The sequence below is a fragment of the Aethalodelphis obliquidens genome, unplaced genomic scaffold (genome assembly GCF_003676395.1).
Source record: "Aethalodelphis obliquidens isolate GAN/ISIS:26980383/991018 unplaced genomic scaffold, ASM367639v1 scaffold32, whole genome shotgun sequence".
Taxonomy (NCBI): Eukaryota; Metazoa; Chordata; class Mammalia; order Artiodactyla; family Delphinidae; genus Aethalodelphis; species Aethalodelphis obliquidens.
In genome coordinates, this window is record NW_020837976.1 from 470,587 (window position 1) to 488,978 (window position 18,392).

General features: G+C 46.2%; 1 protein-coding gene across 3 annotated transcripts in view; it reads left to right on the top strand.

The window, feature by feature from the left end:
* YES1 (YES proto-oncogene 1, Src family tyrosine kinase) overlaps positions 1 to 18,392 on the top strand; it is a 109,350-nt gene that overhangs the window by 88,318 nt on the left and 2,640 nt on the right. Inside the window, exons 13-24 of one of the 3 annotated variants that reach the window (XM_027127558.1) lie at positions 2,590 to 2,698; positions 8,615 to 8,701; positions 9,030 to 9,056; positions 11,098 to 11,170; positions 11,280 to 11,318; positions 11,748 to 11,830; positions 12,611 to 12,645; positions 14,547 to 14,634; positions 16,083 to 16,217; positions 17,041 to 17,082; positions 17,891 to 18,020; positions 18,261 to 18,360. In XM_027127558.1, the coding sequence (XP_026983359.1) occupies positions 2,590 to 2,698; positions 8,615 to 8,701; positions 9,030 to 9,056; positions 11,098 to 11,170; positions 11,280 to 11,318; positions 11,748 to 11,830; positions 12,611 to 12,645; positions 14,547 to 14,634; positions 16,083 to 16,217; positions 17,041 to 17,082; positions 17,891 to 18,020; positions 18,261 to 18,360 (948 nt within the window). Of the gene's footprint in view, positions 1 to 2,589; positions 2,699 to 7,128; positions 7,253 to 8,614; positions 8,829 to 9,029; positions 9,057 to 11,097; positions 11,171 to 11,279; positions 11,319 to 11,747; positions 11,831 to 12,610; positions 12,646 to 14,546; positions 14,635 to 16,082; positions 16,218 to 17,040; positions 17,083 to 17,890; positions 18,021 to 18,260; positions 18,361 to 18,392 lie in introns of those variants that run through there. The other 2 variants (XM_027127557.1, XM_027127556.1) reach the window with 2 other exon arrangements.

The following is an 18,392-nucleotide window of genomic DNA, read 5'->3' on the forward strand; positions in this document are numbered from 1 at the left end:
TAAAGTTTTGCCTCTTAAGCTGGGTGGAGGACACCTTGATGTGTATTACATTCCCTATGCTCTTTGTGTACCTGAAATGACCTTTTGTTAAAAAGTGCTAAAGTTACTTAAAAGAATGTCCTTTATTCTTAGATTAGGTTCTTCCTGCTTTTAAAAACCCTTATTTGTTCTTTCTTATATGATGTTATGGTAAATGACAAAAAACACCCACTGGGCAATCCTTTGTGGATCTCCAAACAAATATTTGAAATTTTACTGACTTGTAAAATTCAAATACCTGATCATGTGCTATCGCCTCTGCCCCTCTGAGGTGTAGCGGCTGTGGGGAAACCACACAATCTCTCCAGGCCTGGGTTTTCTCATCTGTAAAATGGGTATAACAGTGTCTGCTTTATACATGTAAATGAGATGTGTGTAGAGAGCCTGACACAGAGAAGGCTGGCAATAACTGTGGCTGTAATTACTGTTTACATATGAAGAAACTGAAGCAGAAGAGTGCTGACCTCCATTTTTCTCTTCTTTGAATTTGTGAAGTGTTAAGGTTGCTGGCTTACTGTGGAATAACTTAGGAAATGGAATTTGTCTCTGGCCTGAGTGGTTTATGACCTCTGGGTCAGGAGAGGTTATTATCTGACAGCTGTATTGCAAAGCTCATAAATACTGAAGTATTATCTCCCAGAGATATGGTGTGTGTTGTATGCTGATTTCCAAGTGCCTTCCTTTTAATTAATTAATTAATTAACTTATTTATTTGGCCACCCCGAGGCATGCAGGATCTTAGGAGATCTAACTCGTGCCCCCTGCAGTGGAAGCGCAGAGTCCTAACCACTGGACCACCAGGGAACTCCCCCCAAGTGCCTTCTTAATCGCAAGTCTGCTTGTCAGTCCTCAGCAGTACTGCCATGACTGAGGATTGCTCCCCGCACCCTCACTGCACGCAGCACTCAGCAGTTCAGCTCCCTTAGCACTTAGCAGCAGAGCGAGTCTTCCTGATCACAAGTAGGGTATTTTCATGAAGGAGCCCTGAAACTGTTCCCCATATTTGTTCAAGCAGTGGGTTCCAGTTACGATTTCTTACCAGCCTTTTAAGAAACATGGAGCCCTTGGGCCTGCAGTGCTCTTACCAGCACTTATGCAGGAGCTAACTACGATTCCAGAGAGCCCAGCTCTAGCTGAGCCTGCCACTTCCCAGCCCGACTTTTTTTTTTCTTTTCCATTATAGTTTATATTAGATATTGAATGTAGTTCCTTCTGCTATACAGTAAATACTTCTTGTTTATCTATTTTATATATAGTAGTTTGTATATGTTAATTCTAAACTCCTAATTTATCCTTACCTGCCTTCTCCTTTGGTAAGCATAAGTTTGTTGTCTATGTCTGTGACTCTGTTTCTGTTTTGTAAAGTCCATTTGTGTGTCATATTTTAGATTCCACATATAAGTGATATCATATGGTATTTGTCTTTCTCTGTCTGACTGACTTCACTTAGTGTGATAATCTCTAGGTCCGTCCATGTTGCTGCAAATGACATTACTTCATTCTTTTTTTTTACAGCCGAGTAATATTCCATTGTATATATGTACCACATCTTCTTTATCCATTCATCTGTCAATGGACACTTAGGTTGCTTCCATGTCTTGTCCCAGCCATACTTTTCCTCTCCATTCCCCGTTGTCTGCTGAGCTTCCTGGAGCTACTGTCCAGACCACTCTCTCCCGCCTCTGCCACCCAGTCCTGTGCCACTGTGTCGCCACAAAGACTGAAGACTAATGCGCCCTTGGCCCCATCTCTGCACATCAGCCTCCAGCCATCCCTCTCACCTTTCCCTTTATTCTGTAAGGCATGTCCTTCTCCAGAACTGATTTATGCCTGTGTCCCCATGCCCACCTTTTCTGACTGCCAGGGCCTGTTCCCTTTTCATTTTAAGTCTCTCCTTTTCTAGTGGCCCCCCTCCATCCCACATGGACAGGGCTTCCCACTTTGGAATAGTCTTTACTTGGCCTCTCCACCCCCTTTCTGTCCCTTCCCCACCGAACCCTAGATTACTGGTCCATGCCTGTTGCCTCCATCCGTTCATCTACTTCCTCCTTAACCTGAAGTCGACCTGTGTCTCCTTCCTTCTCTTGGAACTGCCCTTTCTATTTCTGCTTCCAGTGTCCTTCACCCTGGTCTACATTTCTTGCTGTCTGCTGCCCATCCCTCCCTCGCTGACCACTTGCCTCTCTGGCTGCTCCGTCCTATACTGACCCCCTTCTTCCCTCTCAAGGCTCAGGCCTCAATGCCTTTCCTGTCTCATCACACACTCCCATTAAGACCCCCTCTGTGTTCATGGCTTCAGTGACCACTTTTATGCCAAAGACTCCCAGATCTCATTCCTGGATCTTCACTGTCACCTCAAGTCCAACTGCCATCCTTCAGGAGGACATTCCTTTTGTCCATTCAGAGCTCCTGTGTTTCCTTTGGGGAACATGAACAGTTCCCTCTGATGGGAACTCTTTTTGGTGTTTTCTGTTCTTACGTGACGTCATTCCCGGGTTTATTTGGGGATTTCTCACGTTTGCGGATTTGGGGGGATCATTTCCCCTCCAGCACACAGACCCTGATTACTCAGCTGCCTATGTTGTCTTGGAGACGGATGCGGAAGATGGACTCAAGGGCTACGGAATCAGCTTCACTCTGGGAAAAGGCACTGAAGTTGGTGAGTTGAACATCCCTTGAGGTTCCAGAATGCTTAAGTTTCATTTACATTCCAGTTCTGACCTTATTTTCCTCCGTATTTACACTGCTTGAAGTGAGTAAAAACAATGTTTAATGGTTTATTTCATTGGGATAAATTTTTAAATAGCAGATTTTGGCTTCTCTCCTTGTAGTCATCCATAGACTACAGGTGAATCCTTGAATCTCAGCCGATTTCTGTGCAGAGCTTTGAGGACCTGAACTGTGTGAGTGAGTGAGGGACGTGACGTAGGCAGGCATGCATTCACAGAACAAGGCTTATTGTTGTGTGCAGAGAGCCTACTTGCTTTTCTGAATATTCCACACTGAGTTGGTTTCAAGTTCACTGCTCTTCTGGGCAGAAAAGGCTGTAGGTCCTGCCCAGTTTCAGAACTCTCATCTGGAAGAGCAGATAGTGAAGAATGCACATTGAGCCGTGAGTAAGCCTGTCTTTTCTCAGAGCTGGACGAGGGCTCAGCAGTCTTGAGAGTCCACATTTTTGGAGATAAGGAAACTGAGGCCCAGACAGCTGCTCGGTTAGTCCTGACTGCCCGAAGTGCTTTCTCTCCGGAATATTTACATACAAATTATTTGCTTGTTTTTTTTTAAATGCATAATTGTTTTTTTTAATGCACGCACAGTGTACAAAATTCAATATGTACAAAAAGAAGACCTCTGACAGATCAATTTCAATGGCTCATTAGGAGCTGAAGCCGAATTATGATAGGTTGAAGGGTGAGGGTCCAGGAAGGGAGGAAATAGATTCTCTAACTTTGGTGGTGATGCGATACCTCCCTCATGGATATTTGTACTGTCAGCCCTTGCCTAGTTGTAGAAGAAAACTCTTGACCCACCGAACGATTTTAGTATCATCGAGCAGATAAAAGGGGTGTGTGTGTGTGTATATGTATGTGTGTGTGTATGTGTATGTATGTGTGTGTGTGTGTGTGTGTGTGTGTGTAGGACAAGGGAACCTTTCTTGAGCGTTATGTGGATGCCATCAGGCTCTTCCAGCTCCTCCCAGGGCTGCCGTCCAGTCATCCGTCAGCTGGGCCTTCCGCAGACACCTCCTGTGTGCTAGGCGCTCTGCCAGGCACTGCAGAAATGACTTTACAAACAAAGAGAGAGAAAGGGGACAGAGTCCCACGTACAAGGAGAAGGAAATCACGAACTTCTCAGGGAGACAGACATAAAAGAATCAATAGTGCAGTGCGAGAAGGACTATTTTTTTTTTTTTTTTTGAGTACAAGCTACACGGAAAGAAGTTTAGTTCATTGTCCAGGAGGGTCAGGACGGCTTCAGAGCAATGGTGAGGTTTTGAGATGAGCCTTGAGGGGTAACTAGGAATTGGCTGGGCAGAAGGAGGCACCTCGGCAATGATTCCCTGACCCCCTCCCCCTAAGTCAACCATTCACTGCTGATGTTTTCTCCCAGGCAGTGACCGCTGACCCCCACAGGTTGCTGAGCTGTGTATCAGCTTCTCCTGCAACTTTAATTCACTGGTGTAAGTTGAGCACTTTATGAAGCTGCTTTCTCCAGCCATACAGGGCAGCCCCCAAAGTTTGTACAAAACTCAGCAGGCTTACAAGATGTGTTCTGGGACAAGCCATGAGAACCACTCTCTGTTAACAGCCAGGACCTGGAACTGGGCCTGCAGTGGAGGGACGCTGCACTGTCACGTGGTCCCTGGGACAGATGTGTTGCTGAGTTCACTGTGTGGGGACCTCCCTGACCCCTCCCCTCCCCCACACTGTCCCAATGGATGCCTCGAGCAGGAGAAATCAATTTCCATCTCTCTGTGCCTGGAACAAATGGCTCTTTTGTGGTGATGGAGGTGGCTTCCGCCTGTTTCAGACCACAGCATGACGGAACCCATTTTAATTTTAACCTTGTTGCATTTTTCACTGCCACTGCCGTCTCACTGAACGTGTTACGTGGTGTTCAAATTAAAGTTGAAAAAAATTCCATTAGCTCATCACGGTTCTTCTGCAGCCTTTATCAGCCTACTTACCTAATCATCTTTTATGATCCAAGAAAACAGAAAGAAAACAATGCTTTCCTCATTACTGTGAAGAAAGCGCCTGTATGTGAGAGAGCGGGGAAGTTATGGTTGATTTTTTATGTATAAATGAGACCAATATAGTTTCTTTTAATAGGAAAAGAAAAAGAGGTGAAAAAAGCATAATTTTTAAAGAGAAAAGATGGCCACAAGCGTTCTTGCCAGCATGAGAGCTCAGACCCACGGTCCTCCATAGCCTTTACTGACTTGTCCCTCCCGGGCAGGAGGTCCCAGGAAGTGAGTCCTGGACAGATGTAGTCACAGGAGAGAACCCTGGCCTCAGTCAGCACGGAGCTGCCTTCAAGGCCGAGTGTTTCCAGACAGATTTCCCACCCATTGCTTCAGATGTGCACACCTGAAGCAGACTGTTCTCCACACTGGAGTCAGACCACCACCGCCCGAATTTCTGTGGAAGGCACCAAATTTTAGTAAACTTCCTGCAGTGGCCTCAGTTTGAGCAAGGAGAATCCACATCCTCTAGATGAATGTATTAGTGTTGCTTGCGCTTCTCTTAGAGCTGTGAAAGATGAGCCCATCCTTAACATTTGTTAAATGTGTTTGCTTTGTGATGCGAACAGTCCATGGTTTTCAGCAACCATCTCAGTAGAACAGAGGTTTAATGCAGATAATGATACGAGAGTCGCTGACTTACTCTTCAGATGTCTTTAATCCAAGAGCACCAACCATCAAGGACTGAGGAGCACTCTGTCTTCTCACAGTTCTAGGGACTGAGCACCTGAACTGGAATCAGTCTGCATTCCATTAACAAAAGCCCTAGAGAACACAGAAAGTGTGGATCAGCCCTAAATGCTGTATGTGAGAGCCAGTGCGAATCATCTGAGGGCTGCGTCACAGAGACCAAGCAGATCCTAAGAACATGTTTTAAATACTTTCAAAACATCTTTCTCCTAAGATCTGACTGATAGTAAAACTGCCTCTACAACTATCCTGTGAAATGATGTGAGAATTTTAATATTGAAGCAGTGGCTATACCAAACAAAAGTCGATCAAAATTTTTTATAATAAATTCATTGCTTTAGGGCTAAGTTGATGACTTGGTTTGATTATTTTGGCCTTTTACACATAGACTGAGTGTTTTATAGACTGAGCAAAGGATAGAAGGATCTTTCCCATACAGTTTGTTACTTTACTTGTTCATCTGAAATAACACAATAAAGTCTTTTTTAAGTAGAACACCAAAAATAAGTAATTGATGGTAATGCTGACCCAAATGCAGATTAACTTTGAAATTATGAAAAATGTAGTCTATCACAAGTCAATGGTAAGAAATTTAATGTTTATGAAAAGTGTTTTCATGTAGTTTAACATTTTACATGTAAGTATTAAGCCATTTGCAAATTCATTTCATTTTTAATAGAGTTATGCTGTGAATTCAAGATACTTTCTATACTTGACAATGATCAAAAGGCATTTTTTAAAAAAATTCTGTAAGTCAGAGTCTTATTCCTTAGGAACAATGAATTAGCAAGGTTTGGTTTTGAAGCTGACATATGGACACTTTACAAAGTGAACAGGAAAATGATTTGGGAACGTGATTTAAACTTTCAGATCTATGGCTCTGTCAATCAAAATGGGTTTGCTTTTTTCAGAAATTAAGCTCAGTATATAGATTAACAGTCATTCTATCGTGTGCTATTAGTTATGACAACCATAGAAGACATATTTGGGGCAATTTTTAAAGGCATGTACCTTTTGTATTTAAAATTATTTTCATTAATGCCCACATTAGATTGTTTGTGGTGCTTGCGTGTCTTAATTTATTTACACCAAAACTAAACAAGAATTAAATCCCCTTTAATAGTTGTCTGTGCTGTGAATGCCCTGGCCCCCCACCTGCTTAACAAGGACCTCGGGGACATTGTTGGTGATTTCAGAGGCTTCTACAGACAGCTCACGAGCGACAGCCAGCTCAGATGGGTAAGGCACCTGTTTTGTAAAACACTTCTATAAATAACTCAGGTCTCTTGTCCTTTGATTGCAGCATTTGTGAAAATAGAGACAGGTTTACAATTTTAAGGTAAAACATTTTATTCAGATAAATTAGGGCTTGAACCATTTGGACAATCAGTATTTTGAGGTAATCTGTTCCTTTCTGTAAGACTTGAATCTGGACATATTTGGATCCTGAGAGCTATCTCTGCCCTTATGGACCTCATCTCTGCTCCCTGGATGGGGAGAAGTGGTCTAGACTCTCTAGAGGATAAAGTGCTGAATGGGCAACATTTTTTTTTTTTTTTTTTTTGTGGTACGCGGGCCTCTCACTGTTGTGGCCTCTCCCGTTGTGGAGCTCCGGACGCGCAGGCTCAGCGGCCATGGCTCACAGGTCCAGCCACTCCGCGGCATGTGGGATCCTCCCGGACCGGGGCACGAACCCGCGTCCCCTGCATCGGCAGGCGGACTCTCAACCATTGCACCACCAGGGAAGCCCATGGGCAACCATTTTAAGGGAGACATAATGTGAGTAGAATTGAAGTTGTGGGAGGCACTTATTAAGGACAAACGTAAGAGAAGAACAAAGGTTAAGAAGAGAAAGACCAGAGCACCTTTATGTGTATAGGGCTATATTTGAACCCTAAGTTCAAAGCATGAAGAAAATGAGGTTCTAGAGAGAGGATTTTATCACAGTAAGGTCAGTCTAGCAGCAGAGACCTTGCCAATGTCTCCTGACATCAGCTCTGTCTTTTCCTAAGCGCTCAGTCTCCTGTCCATGCACAGAGAAAGGCTTATTGTCCACATTGCCTCGAATTTCATTCTTAACTTCTGCCAACCAAGTGAAACTTGCTTTTAAAGCATCCCCTTGAAGGAGTTCCCACTGGTCGAATCTGGGACAATTCAAGCATCAAGAGAAATGTGGTGGTGATGTGTACAAGTCACTGAATAACCTAAGACTCCATGAGTCTGTTCAGATAGCAAACAACCAACCAACAAGGGAAACTTTGTCATTACAATCGAATACACACTAATGTAACAGGAATTTAGAAAACCACCATATTACAACCATACCTGTAATTGACTGAGGCAAGAATCACCAATGGATGGTAAAACTTGGGGGCAATATTAATCTCCTTACTTAGAAAGGGAAATGGTAACCACACAGTGGGGAAGCCTAAAGGATACGCCTTACCCAAGTGCTAAAAGATAATAGCCCTAACAAAAAAATGTGGTGGCAACGTTGCAATCTAATCATGATGGGGCTGCAGACCAACCCAGGTGGAGGAACATTGTGTAAGTCAACTGGCCTGTACTCTTTGAGAATATTGATATCATTTTTAAAAAGAAGAAAATTTGCTCCAGATAAAGAGAGACTAAAGTGAAATGTCAGCTAAATCTAATATGTGAATACAAGAAAGTACGTTATTGGGACAGTTGGTGAAATTTGATTATAGACTGTCTTTGTAGGTAATAGTATTCTATCAATGTTATATTCCCTGAATTTGATCCTTGTTCTATGGTCATGTAAGAGAATGTCCTTGTTTTTAGGAGCTACATTCTGAAGTATTTAGGGTTAAAGGGGCATGATATTTGCAACTTACTCTCAAATGACTCAGTAAAATAAGTTTATATAATATATTTTATTTTTCTGTACATATGTGTATATGTGTATATATGTATATACAAAGAGAGAGACAGAGAAATATATAGGAGTTCTTTGTACTATTCTTGCAAATCTTCTATAGGTTAGAAACTATTGAAAAAGAGCTTATCCTCTAAGTGAGTTTCCATCGCTGCCTTTTAATTCATGAAACATGTCCCTGGCTAGAAGACCTAAATATCTTTTTCTTTTCTAAGAAGTGCTGGTGTGTTTTGCTTCCTAACCAGATCGGTCCCGAGAAGGGTGTGGTGCATCTGGCCACGTCGGCCGTTCTCAATGCCGTGTGGGACCTGTGGGCCAAGCAGGAGGGAAAGGTAATCCTCCAGGCAGCACCTCTGTGACCCTGCAGCACAGACACTTCCTCTATGAGCAAAGGCAAACGCACAGCAGGCTCCCAAGTGACATATGGAGAATTGTTCGATTATTCGTCTCCGCTGAGAGGTACTGGCCACAGTCAGGTTGTTGTTGGAGTAGGTTAGAAAGGGCTGAGCAAGAAGGGGTAGCAGAGGCGAGGGGCTGGGAGGCAGGTGTTAGTCTGATAGTGGGAATTCGCCACTAGTGCATTTACTGTCAGAAAACAAGTGGGTACTTAACACGTTTTGGGTACTTCACACATTTTACAAATCTTTTCTTTTCTTCAAGCCTCTGTGGAAGTTACTTGTTGACATGGTAAGTAAATTCTTTAATATTCTCATTGTTTCTGTAAATGAAATGGATTTCATGGATTACTTGCCTTTTGATAATCAGTAAATACATTCAGCACTGCCTCTGGATCAATCACTATAGTGCTGATCAAACAAAACCCAGTAAAGTCTAATATTCTTTTTTTTTTTGGCTGCGTCGGGTCTTTAGTTGTGGCACACGGGATGTTTCTTTGCCGCGCGCGGGCTCTTCATTGCGGCATGTGGGCTTCTCTCTAGCTGTGACGTGTGGGTTTTTTCTCTCTCCAGTTGTGGCGTGTGGGTCTTTTCTCTCTCCAGTTGTGGCGTGCGGGCTTCTCTCTAGTTGTGGCTCATGGGCTCCAGAGCGCGTGGGCTCAGTAGTTGTGGCACACAGGCTTAGTTGCCCCGCAGCATGTGGGATCTTAGTTCCCCAACTAGGGATTAAACCCACGTCCCCTGCATTGCAGGATGGATTCTATACCACTGGACCACCAGGGAAGTCCCAAGTCTAATATTCTTTTTCTGGTATTTGAAGTAACGAAGAGCTGTGCTCACACAGGCAGGGAGGTCCGATGGTCCCACCTCCCCCACTGTGGCACTTGTTTCCACATGTAACACAAATTCTTGAGTTTCCGCTTCCTAACTGTGAAAAGGGGATAATCATAACTTCTCTAGAAATTCCATAGAATTGGTTTAAAGACCAATTGAGAAAAGTGCTTTACAAACTCTGACGAGCAAGATGTTATTATTGAAATATTATCTGGTCACTTTAACTCCAAGAGCAAATGGCAGATCAGACTCTTGAGCAAGGAGCCCACAGTGAATTCTAAAGATGTGCCCCTGCCGTTTCCTTTCTCCCTGACCTGTTGATATCAGGGATGAGCACCTGGCTGCCAAGGAGGAAAAAACTCTGGGCAGGTTAAGGGGAGTGAACTTCAGACCCAGGCAGACCTGGCTTTGAATCTGGACTCCACCACTTCCTGGCTGTGTGACCTTGAGCATGCTGCTTAACCTCTCTGAGCATCATCTTGCTTGGGGTAATGCCTTAGATGGTTGCTGAAAATCTGGTGGTTAACAAACGAAGGTCCTGGGACTTCCCTGGTGGTGCAATGGTTAAGAATCCGCATGCCAGTACAGGGGACACGGGTTCAAGCCCTAGTCCAGGAAGATCCCACATGCCTCAGAGTAACTAAGCCTGTGTGCCACAACTACTGAGCCTGCACTCTGGAGCCCACGAGCCACAACTACTGAGCCCGTGTGCCCTAGAGCCTGTGCTCTGCAACAAGAGAAACCACCGCAATGAGAAGCCTGCGCACTGCAACGAAGAGTAGCCCCCACTCGCCGCAGGTAGAGAAAGCCCGCGTGCAGCAATGAAGACCCAACGCAGCCAAAAATAAAATAAATAAATAAATTTACTAAAAAAAAAAAAAGAAAAAACAAAGAACCACGGCCTTGAAGACTGTTGGGCCGGCAGACGTTGTCTCTTCTCTGGAGGAAAGTGAAAATGAGAGGCTGTAACATCATCTCTCTGACATGGTTGCGGGTGGCATGGGGGCGCCATCTGAAGGGGAAGGACGTGGACCTCTTGAGCCACCTGCAGGCTCAAGGTTGGCCTCTGAGAGGGGTGTTGGAGGTGGCCCCCAGAACTGAATGATTTGGGGCCACTAGGAAGGTGCCTGAAATCCCACCTGTGGACTTTTCATTCTTTTGGATCCTATTCCGTTTCAATGCCAGTGGTCTTAAAAGAAGCAGAATCTCGGCATTGAGAGCTTTTATGATATTTAAGGGTTACAGCGGAGTACTATTGGTCACAGTGCAACCTGCTTCCAAACTGACTGACTTAGATTGGGGTGGGGAGGTCTCGCCAGAGACCCAGCCTAGAATGTGGGCCTCCCCAGTGAGGCCAAAGCCCCGACTTCGGGGAGGGAGGAGAAGGGGACCCAAAGGTCCTTTCCCGGTCAGAATAAGCCCATGTCCAGCAGATTCTTAGAAACATAATCCACTTGTGAATTGATGTGGGCCTTTCCTACCTGCTCTCTTGCTGCCAGGACCCCAGGAAGCTGGTATCCTGCCTAGATTTTAGGTACATCACTGACGTCCTGACAGAGGAGGAAGCCTATGGTGAGTCATCCCCAGGAGCTGGGAGCTTTCTGGTCCATTCTTATATGGAAGCAACAGGGCCGAGTGCTTTGTTGTCTAAAAGAGTGATAATGCTTTTTATTTTTTCCAGAAATCCTGCAGAAAGGTCAAGTTGGGAAAAAAGAGCGAGGTGGGTTGTGAGGAAATTCTCTTCATTATTTTTGCTATCATTGTGCACTTTTGAGTGTCCCCGTCCTTGAGTGTCCAGGGGTTCACATCATCCCCCTGCAGCAGGCCCACGGACAGACGGTTGAGTCTAGATGCAGCGGCCTCCTGGTGTGACCTCTTAGGTCAGAGTTCACTTCGGCCACTGCTGGGAGCAAGGCTGTTTTTAGGGTTACACCACACGCCACGGGCAAGGCCTTGGCCAGCAGGGCGTCCCAGAGGGTATCCCGGGACCTGGGTGTGACATCCTTGGGATCCGCACCGCCTCCAGGTGCCTGTGCAGGGCGGGCAGGAGAACAGCTGGATTCTCCATGGGCAGCGCCTTAGCCACGGGCAAGTCTAAAGCTGAAGGTCCCGCAAACACAAAATGTTGACGAGCGTTGTGTTTCCACAGAAGAACAAATGCTGGTGCACGGCTACCCCGCCTACACCACGTCGTGCGCCTGGCTGGGCTACTCGGACACCACGCTGAAGCAGGTGGGTGCTTGAACCTGGTTTTCTAGACAGGCTTTCTGGAGGGACATCATGTTTTCCTCTTAGCCTTTCTGAATCGTTAAGGATCCCAGGCCTTGCCCTGGAGGTCCTTGGATGTGAGCAAAAGGAAAGCCGTTTCCGTTGTGGACGCTGGGCCCGTGAGCTGGTGAGCCCCACCTCGGCCCTGGAGGGGGAAGCTGATTCCCGGGCAGAGGCAGCAGCATAACATGGTGCAATGTGAGCCCTAACCGTGCTCTGCCTCAGTTTCCTCACTGCGAAGTGGGGAAATAATAGCTGTCCGGGGTGGAGGGGGTTGAGGATTCCGATGAATGCTGCCGTGGTGTGATGCTCGCAGCACGTGGTGGCACCTGGTGGGTGGTCAGCGCCTTCCTGCTTTACTGCCCTTTCCCATCACCCTGTGCTCACCTGCCGCTGAGAGCGAGAGAGAGGGGAGACTAGCTTCTGTTCGTTACTCTTTTATCCACTCTTCCTGTGGATACCACAGAACATCCTGGCTTTAAAAAGAGGGACAGAAATGCTCCATTCCCCAACCAGGAATGTTGTGACCATTAATGAAATGGTTCCCATAGAGATGAGGAAAGAAAGTCACCAAGTGGTCATGCTCTGTTGGCTAAGCTGTTTCTGCTCTGAATTTCAACACATGGTGGTTCTTCTGGTTCATGGTACAGCCGTAGCATTTGTGAAGCCAAATCAGAGATGGCCAAGGTGCTGCTTAGATCTAGGAGTGTGTGTGTGGTGATGGCTCTGCTCCTCTCCCCACAGCTCTGCAGCAAGGCGCTGGAGGACGGCTGGACCAGGTAACTTATTTGGGTGAACTTGACTCTCCAGTTAGCGAGAGAGGCTGGTCGGTGGAGAGGAGCCAGGATCCAAAAGTACCAAGGAGGCCAGGATTCGCCCGGGGCAGTCTGGTGTGTAGGGACACACCAGGGAAATTTCAGCTGAAGCTCTTTCTCCAAAGACGAGCTATGAGTCTAGTTAGAATCGTGGAACATCAGAGTTGAAAAAGATAATTGATTTCCAGCCCCGATCTAGAAATCTACTCTTTACTATATAACAAGCGTTGATTCAGCTTCTATGTGAAAACCTCCAGAGGCAGCGAGCTTGTGCGTTGTTGGAAGGCTCTGAGTGTTGGAAGAGCTTCAATGTAGCAGACCCTTTGCTTCCCTATAACTTCCAGCCACTGGTCGCAATAATTATCTTCGGAGTTCTTCTCCCAAGAGTCTGGCCCCCCTCTTCCCCAGGCCACCTCCTCTCCAGACCAAGCCTCTGCCTTCTCTTCTCCTTCTCCCTCATGGTTATGGACCCCTGGGCATCCTGGGGTTTCCTTGGGGTAAACTACGGTGGGCAGTGGCCCCGAATCCCGAAGCTGTGCAGGACACAGGGACCATCACCTTTTGATCTGGTCACTGAGCCCATCCATGCGGCTCAAGGTGGACATTGTGCCTGTGAGCCGTCACCAGGCTCTCTGCGCGACAGTCTGGCCACCCGCCTCCTGTCGCTCCAGGTGTGGTCTGTGGAGCAGCAGCACTAGCGTGCCCTGCTGCTCGCGGTAGATTTAGAAAACCATTTGTATAGGTTGCTTAATAAGTAAGAACCAAAAACAAGATCTCCCATCAACTTTAAAAAACAAGTGCAGAATCTTGGGCCTCACCCCAGACCTGCTGCATCAGAATCTGCATTCTAACAAGATCCCTGGGTGATCTGCATACCCACTGAACTGTGAGAGGCACTGAGTTATGGTTGAATCCTCAGCTAAGTAAAGGGTTGGGGACTGAGAACTTGATGGAGGCAGCATGAAGCAGTGGAGAGGCTTGGGATGTGGTGGATTTGGAATCAACATCATGCCTTTTCCTTTCATCTCCTGCAGTGCCTGCCTGCTGTGTGACCATGGGCAAATTGTTCAACCTCTCTGAACCTCATTTTCTCTCTATAAAATGGGAATCATAATATCTCATGGTTTTCAAGGTTGCTGTCTCTGAAAAGGACCAGCACAGCCAGGATTGGTAGCAGGTGCTCAGTGAGTGCTGGCACCTTCCCTCCCTCCATGTGCCCAGGAAAGGCTGGAGCAGACACCGCTAGGAGTCAGAGAAGGCCGAGGAGAGATTCCTAGGCCCCTGAGCATGGGAAGCCCAGCATCCAGAAGCTAAGGCTTCCACCCAGGATAGAAAGGTCATCTTTAGTGTGTTTGGTGTTGAGCACAGGGGAGAGAACAGCACAGGCTGTGAGAGGGGCTTTTTTGTTAGCACAGCGGGTGGGCGTTGTGGAGAGGAGGACCTTGGGCCATCCTGGCTCCAAAGCGGCAGCCTGATGTCCGTGTGTAGGACAGAGAGGCTGGTGAGTGAGGCAGAGGATGCCAGCTCACCCGCCAAGTCTGACTATGCCTTTTCCGTTCTTAACTCTTCTTCATGGCACAGCAAAAAACTCAGTTAATGTTATTAAAGATCTAGCTGCTCTGTCCATTGCTGGACTTCAGGACAGCAGGTAATTTAGAGTTACTGCCCTGATACTGAGTAAAAAGATACACTTACAGGGTTATTTTTGAGTGGCTTGTCTGAAGATTGATTGGGAAAGGGCAAGAGTTTACTAGAAAATGTGACCTGTGAATTATTGACAGAAACAGTTACTTCTGCAGAAAAGCCACGTGTCTTTGCCAAGTCAGGGGACAGATCTAAATTATGAGACCAAACTTATTTTATAGGTTTAAGGTAAAAGTTGGTGCTGATCTCCAGGATGACATCCGTAGATGCCGACTCATCAGAAACATGATCGGCCCTGAGAAGACGCTGGTAAGTAACCTCCCTGCCACTGAGAAGTAAGCAGCTGTATGTGAGAAGCCTTGTCCAGGGCCAAAATACAACTTGTTTCAAGCAAGGATTAAAGAACATTGGGAACTTTAACACCGTATGTCAGAAGTACAGCTTTGAGCTCTTGGAGTAGGCGAATTGTTTAAAAAAACAAAAAACTGAGGGGGCTGATTGATAGTTTTTTATTCTGCGGAACTAAGTAAGATCAGGTTTAGGGATTGTTCCTTTGTGCTAGGACAGATGCGCCTGAGCAAACAGGTCTCCCATTGGCGCCCCAGGTGTGTCAACCATTCAACCCCCCCCCACTTCTTAAATCCGCCAACCCGCCTTCAGGTAGGTGGGTCTCAGGGAGCCATTGCTCAATAAATGCTGGAACTTTTGCCGAGATAAATGTTAAATATCAGTCATTCCTACCTATTTTTATAAAACATTTCTTCCTATGTGTAAAATATTTTCATAAAATAGTCACAATAAGATGTTTTTATATCTTTTTTGGAGGCATGTTTCATATATTAAAATAGAAGTTTGAGTCCTGGACCTAAGATCAAAAGTCCCACTATTTATACATGAATTAATGTTACTTTTGTCTTGTGAGGTCATGCTCATCTAAATAATTTATGACAGGAATAGATTCTGGGCGCACTATCCTCTGGTTCCCACAGAGTCCCACAAGGGACCTCTTGCCACTCAGCACATTCTACTAAAGAATTCCATCTCTGTGTCTGGCTTCTCCAAGTGTGATGATATCGGGGATGGAGGGGCCCTTTCTTGTCTCTGCACACCCTGGCTTCCTGGCAGTCTCACTGCACACAGAGGGCCCAGGCCTTAGAGTGAGAGGCCTGGATTTGAACTCGCCATTTACTTATCGTCCTTGAGCAAGTTACTTCTCTGCTTATGTTTTCTTGTCTGTAAGATGGGTTAATGTGAACTGCCTCATAGAGTTATTATAAATATTAAATGGAACAAAATCCATTAAATGCCTAGTGGAGTAGATGCCTAATTAATGGTAGAGTTTGGGTTTATTATTGTGCCAAACACATAGTAGGTAATAGCCAATAAGTGACTATTGAACAAACTCGGTATTAACTGTGCATGATTCAGAATGTGATAAAACAGTTCCTACAAATGATGAACCCTGCAAGACAAATGTATTTGGGTGGTTTCTAAATGTAGATCAGGCTGGAGCTCCAGGGCCAGCAAGCACTTCTGGACCTGACAGTGGCTCCCTGAGCAGCTTGCATCTCCTGAGACAGTATCTGGAGCCAGAGTTCGTCTTGGTGGCTGCTCTTGGGCTCCCTTTGTTATGGGTGTGTGCTGGGCCCCAGCAGTCAGGGGCACCAAGTGACAGCGTTTCCTCCCTGGGAGCCACAGCCTGCAGCAAGGTCAGCAGCGGGCACACCTCCCCATGAAGGGTCTCTCCCTCCTTTCAGATGATGGATGCCAACCAGCGCTGGGATGTGCCTGAGGCCGTGGAGTGGATGGCGAAGCTGGCGGAGTTCAAGCCCCTGTGGATTGAGGAGCCCACCTCCCCTGATGACATTCTGGGGCATGCCACCATTTCCAAGGTAAAAAACCTGCTGCTGCTGCTAGAGTGGTGGTCACAGATCCTAAGATTGCTGGGCTTATTCCCTTTCACAGTTCTATTTATTTTAGAGAAACTAAATTGCTACCAGTTGAAAGGCTACCAGCAATCCAAAGGTTAACAGACCTGATTCCCATACTTTGTAAATACAGAAATCTGACTGATACTCAAATATTTTACTCACCCAGATTGAAACAAAGTGTAGATTCCTCTGGCTGATTCACAAGCAAAGGTTTGCTTAGCTAATGTCAAGTTCAGGCCTCCCCATGAGAAGGCTGCCCATCCGTTTCCACAGAGCCCTTTAACCAGGGTGCTTCCTGGGCAAACTCACCTGAATTTGGGCCGGCTTCTCTCCCTTTCATATGTAAGAATATGTGAGAAATATCCTGTCTCTCAGGGAGTCTCCCATTAGCCGGGTTCACAGCACAGATCTATAAGCCAGAGCGCCAGGTGGGTCACTCATAGGAGAAAGTGTAACTTCTGGGAGCCCTATATTTTTGCATCCTCTGACAGAGTGAGCTCCATGAGCAGCCCTATTTAAACCAAAGGCTGCCAGATGGGTGAGAAATCAGGGAGGTACCGGTTGTGGGATGGAACACGTGCTGGCGTCAGACAGAGATGGCCCAGTGTACCTCCCCCACCTGCTCTACCACTTTCTGTGGCTCCTTAAACTTCACACGGCTCGACGGCAGGGCTGTTTCCTTCTTCAGCTCTAAATAGCTGAACAGCTCTAAATATTTTTAAACATTAGGAGTCTCAGTTCAAAAACTTAGGAAAATAACATCAGGTTGCCTTATATTTTACAGGCACTGGTCCCCCTGGGAATTGGCGTTGCCACCGGAGAACAGGTAAGAGATGTCTCCTCAGGGTCAGCACACACTGGCCACCGACTGGGGACACTGGCATATGCTAGGCTCCATCACCTGTGTTGTTGTTCTGAGTTGGGAGATTTTCTTCATCTTAGAAATTGGGTCACCTTAGATCACTTCATAGTCTGGAGTAAGACATATATATAGTCGAGTTTGCATGTTCTTCTACAATTCCTATGACTAAGGTCATTTATCTTTTTCAAAGTAGCTCCTCGGAATTTACAAGGCAGCAATTTAAAGCTGTAGGGGCCTAATGTGCACCATGTGGTTTTAAGAAAGCCAGCTTCCAAACTGGGTAAACATGATTGCGTTCCCTTTTTGTGCTTATAAACGAAGCACAAGTGCCTGCCAAAGCCCGCGGCAGGCGGCCCACGAGTAGAGCTCTGTGAGGGAACAGATTCTCGGCTTTCCCAGCAAAAGGAGCAGTGCTGTTCTGCCACACTTCTGTTTTGTCGCCCGTGCCACCTGCTCATCGCCATCCCCTTATTTCATCCTGATGCTTTATCTCCCACTTAGAGGTGGCGGTTATGCACTGATAGATGGTGAGTGGTGTGACTTTTACATGACACACACGTGGTTCCGCCAGCAAATCTGTAACAAAGTGATCAGAAGGTCCCTGCCTGGCTTGTCAGGGCTCACCTCATGCCAAGTGAGAACAAAAAATGAATACAGTCCGGGCTTCCAGGAGGCCACCAATGAGAGACTTGGAATGGGGGCAGTGCCAGGTATACAGATCCTGAAGGCCGAGGCTGACTCTTCTGTTGGTGTATTTTAATTCTATTTCCAGTGCCACAATAGAGTGATATTTAAGCAACTCCTACAGGCAAAAGCCCTGCAGTTTCTCCAGATCGACAGCTGCAGGCTGGGGAGTGTAAATGAGAACCTCTCAGTGCTGCTGATGGCCAAAAAGTTTGACAGTAAGGGCACCGCGGGGTCGCGGACCAAACACCATTTCCCTGCCTGGTTCCCTCTGGAGTTTCCCATTTTGACTTTTTTCTAACTCTGAGTTAGGCTTAATCAGGGAATCTTTGATGATTTTCATTCCTAACTATTAACGATTTAATCACCTGCAGGCAACAAGAAAAGCCACAGGTTCTCCTTCACTTCTCCCTCGCTGCCCTACTTAGCACTCAGTGGAAATCTGTCTTCACTTTTAGTTCCTGTGTGCCCGCATGCTGGTGGAGTTGGCCTCTGTGAACTGGTGCAGCACCTGATTATATTTGACTTCATATCAGTCTCTGCAAGCCTCAAAGACAGGTCAGTGATGTGGCATTAACTTCAGTACTGTC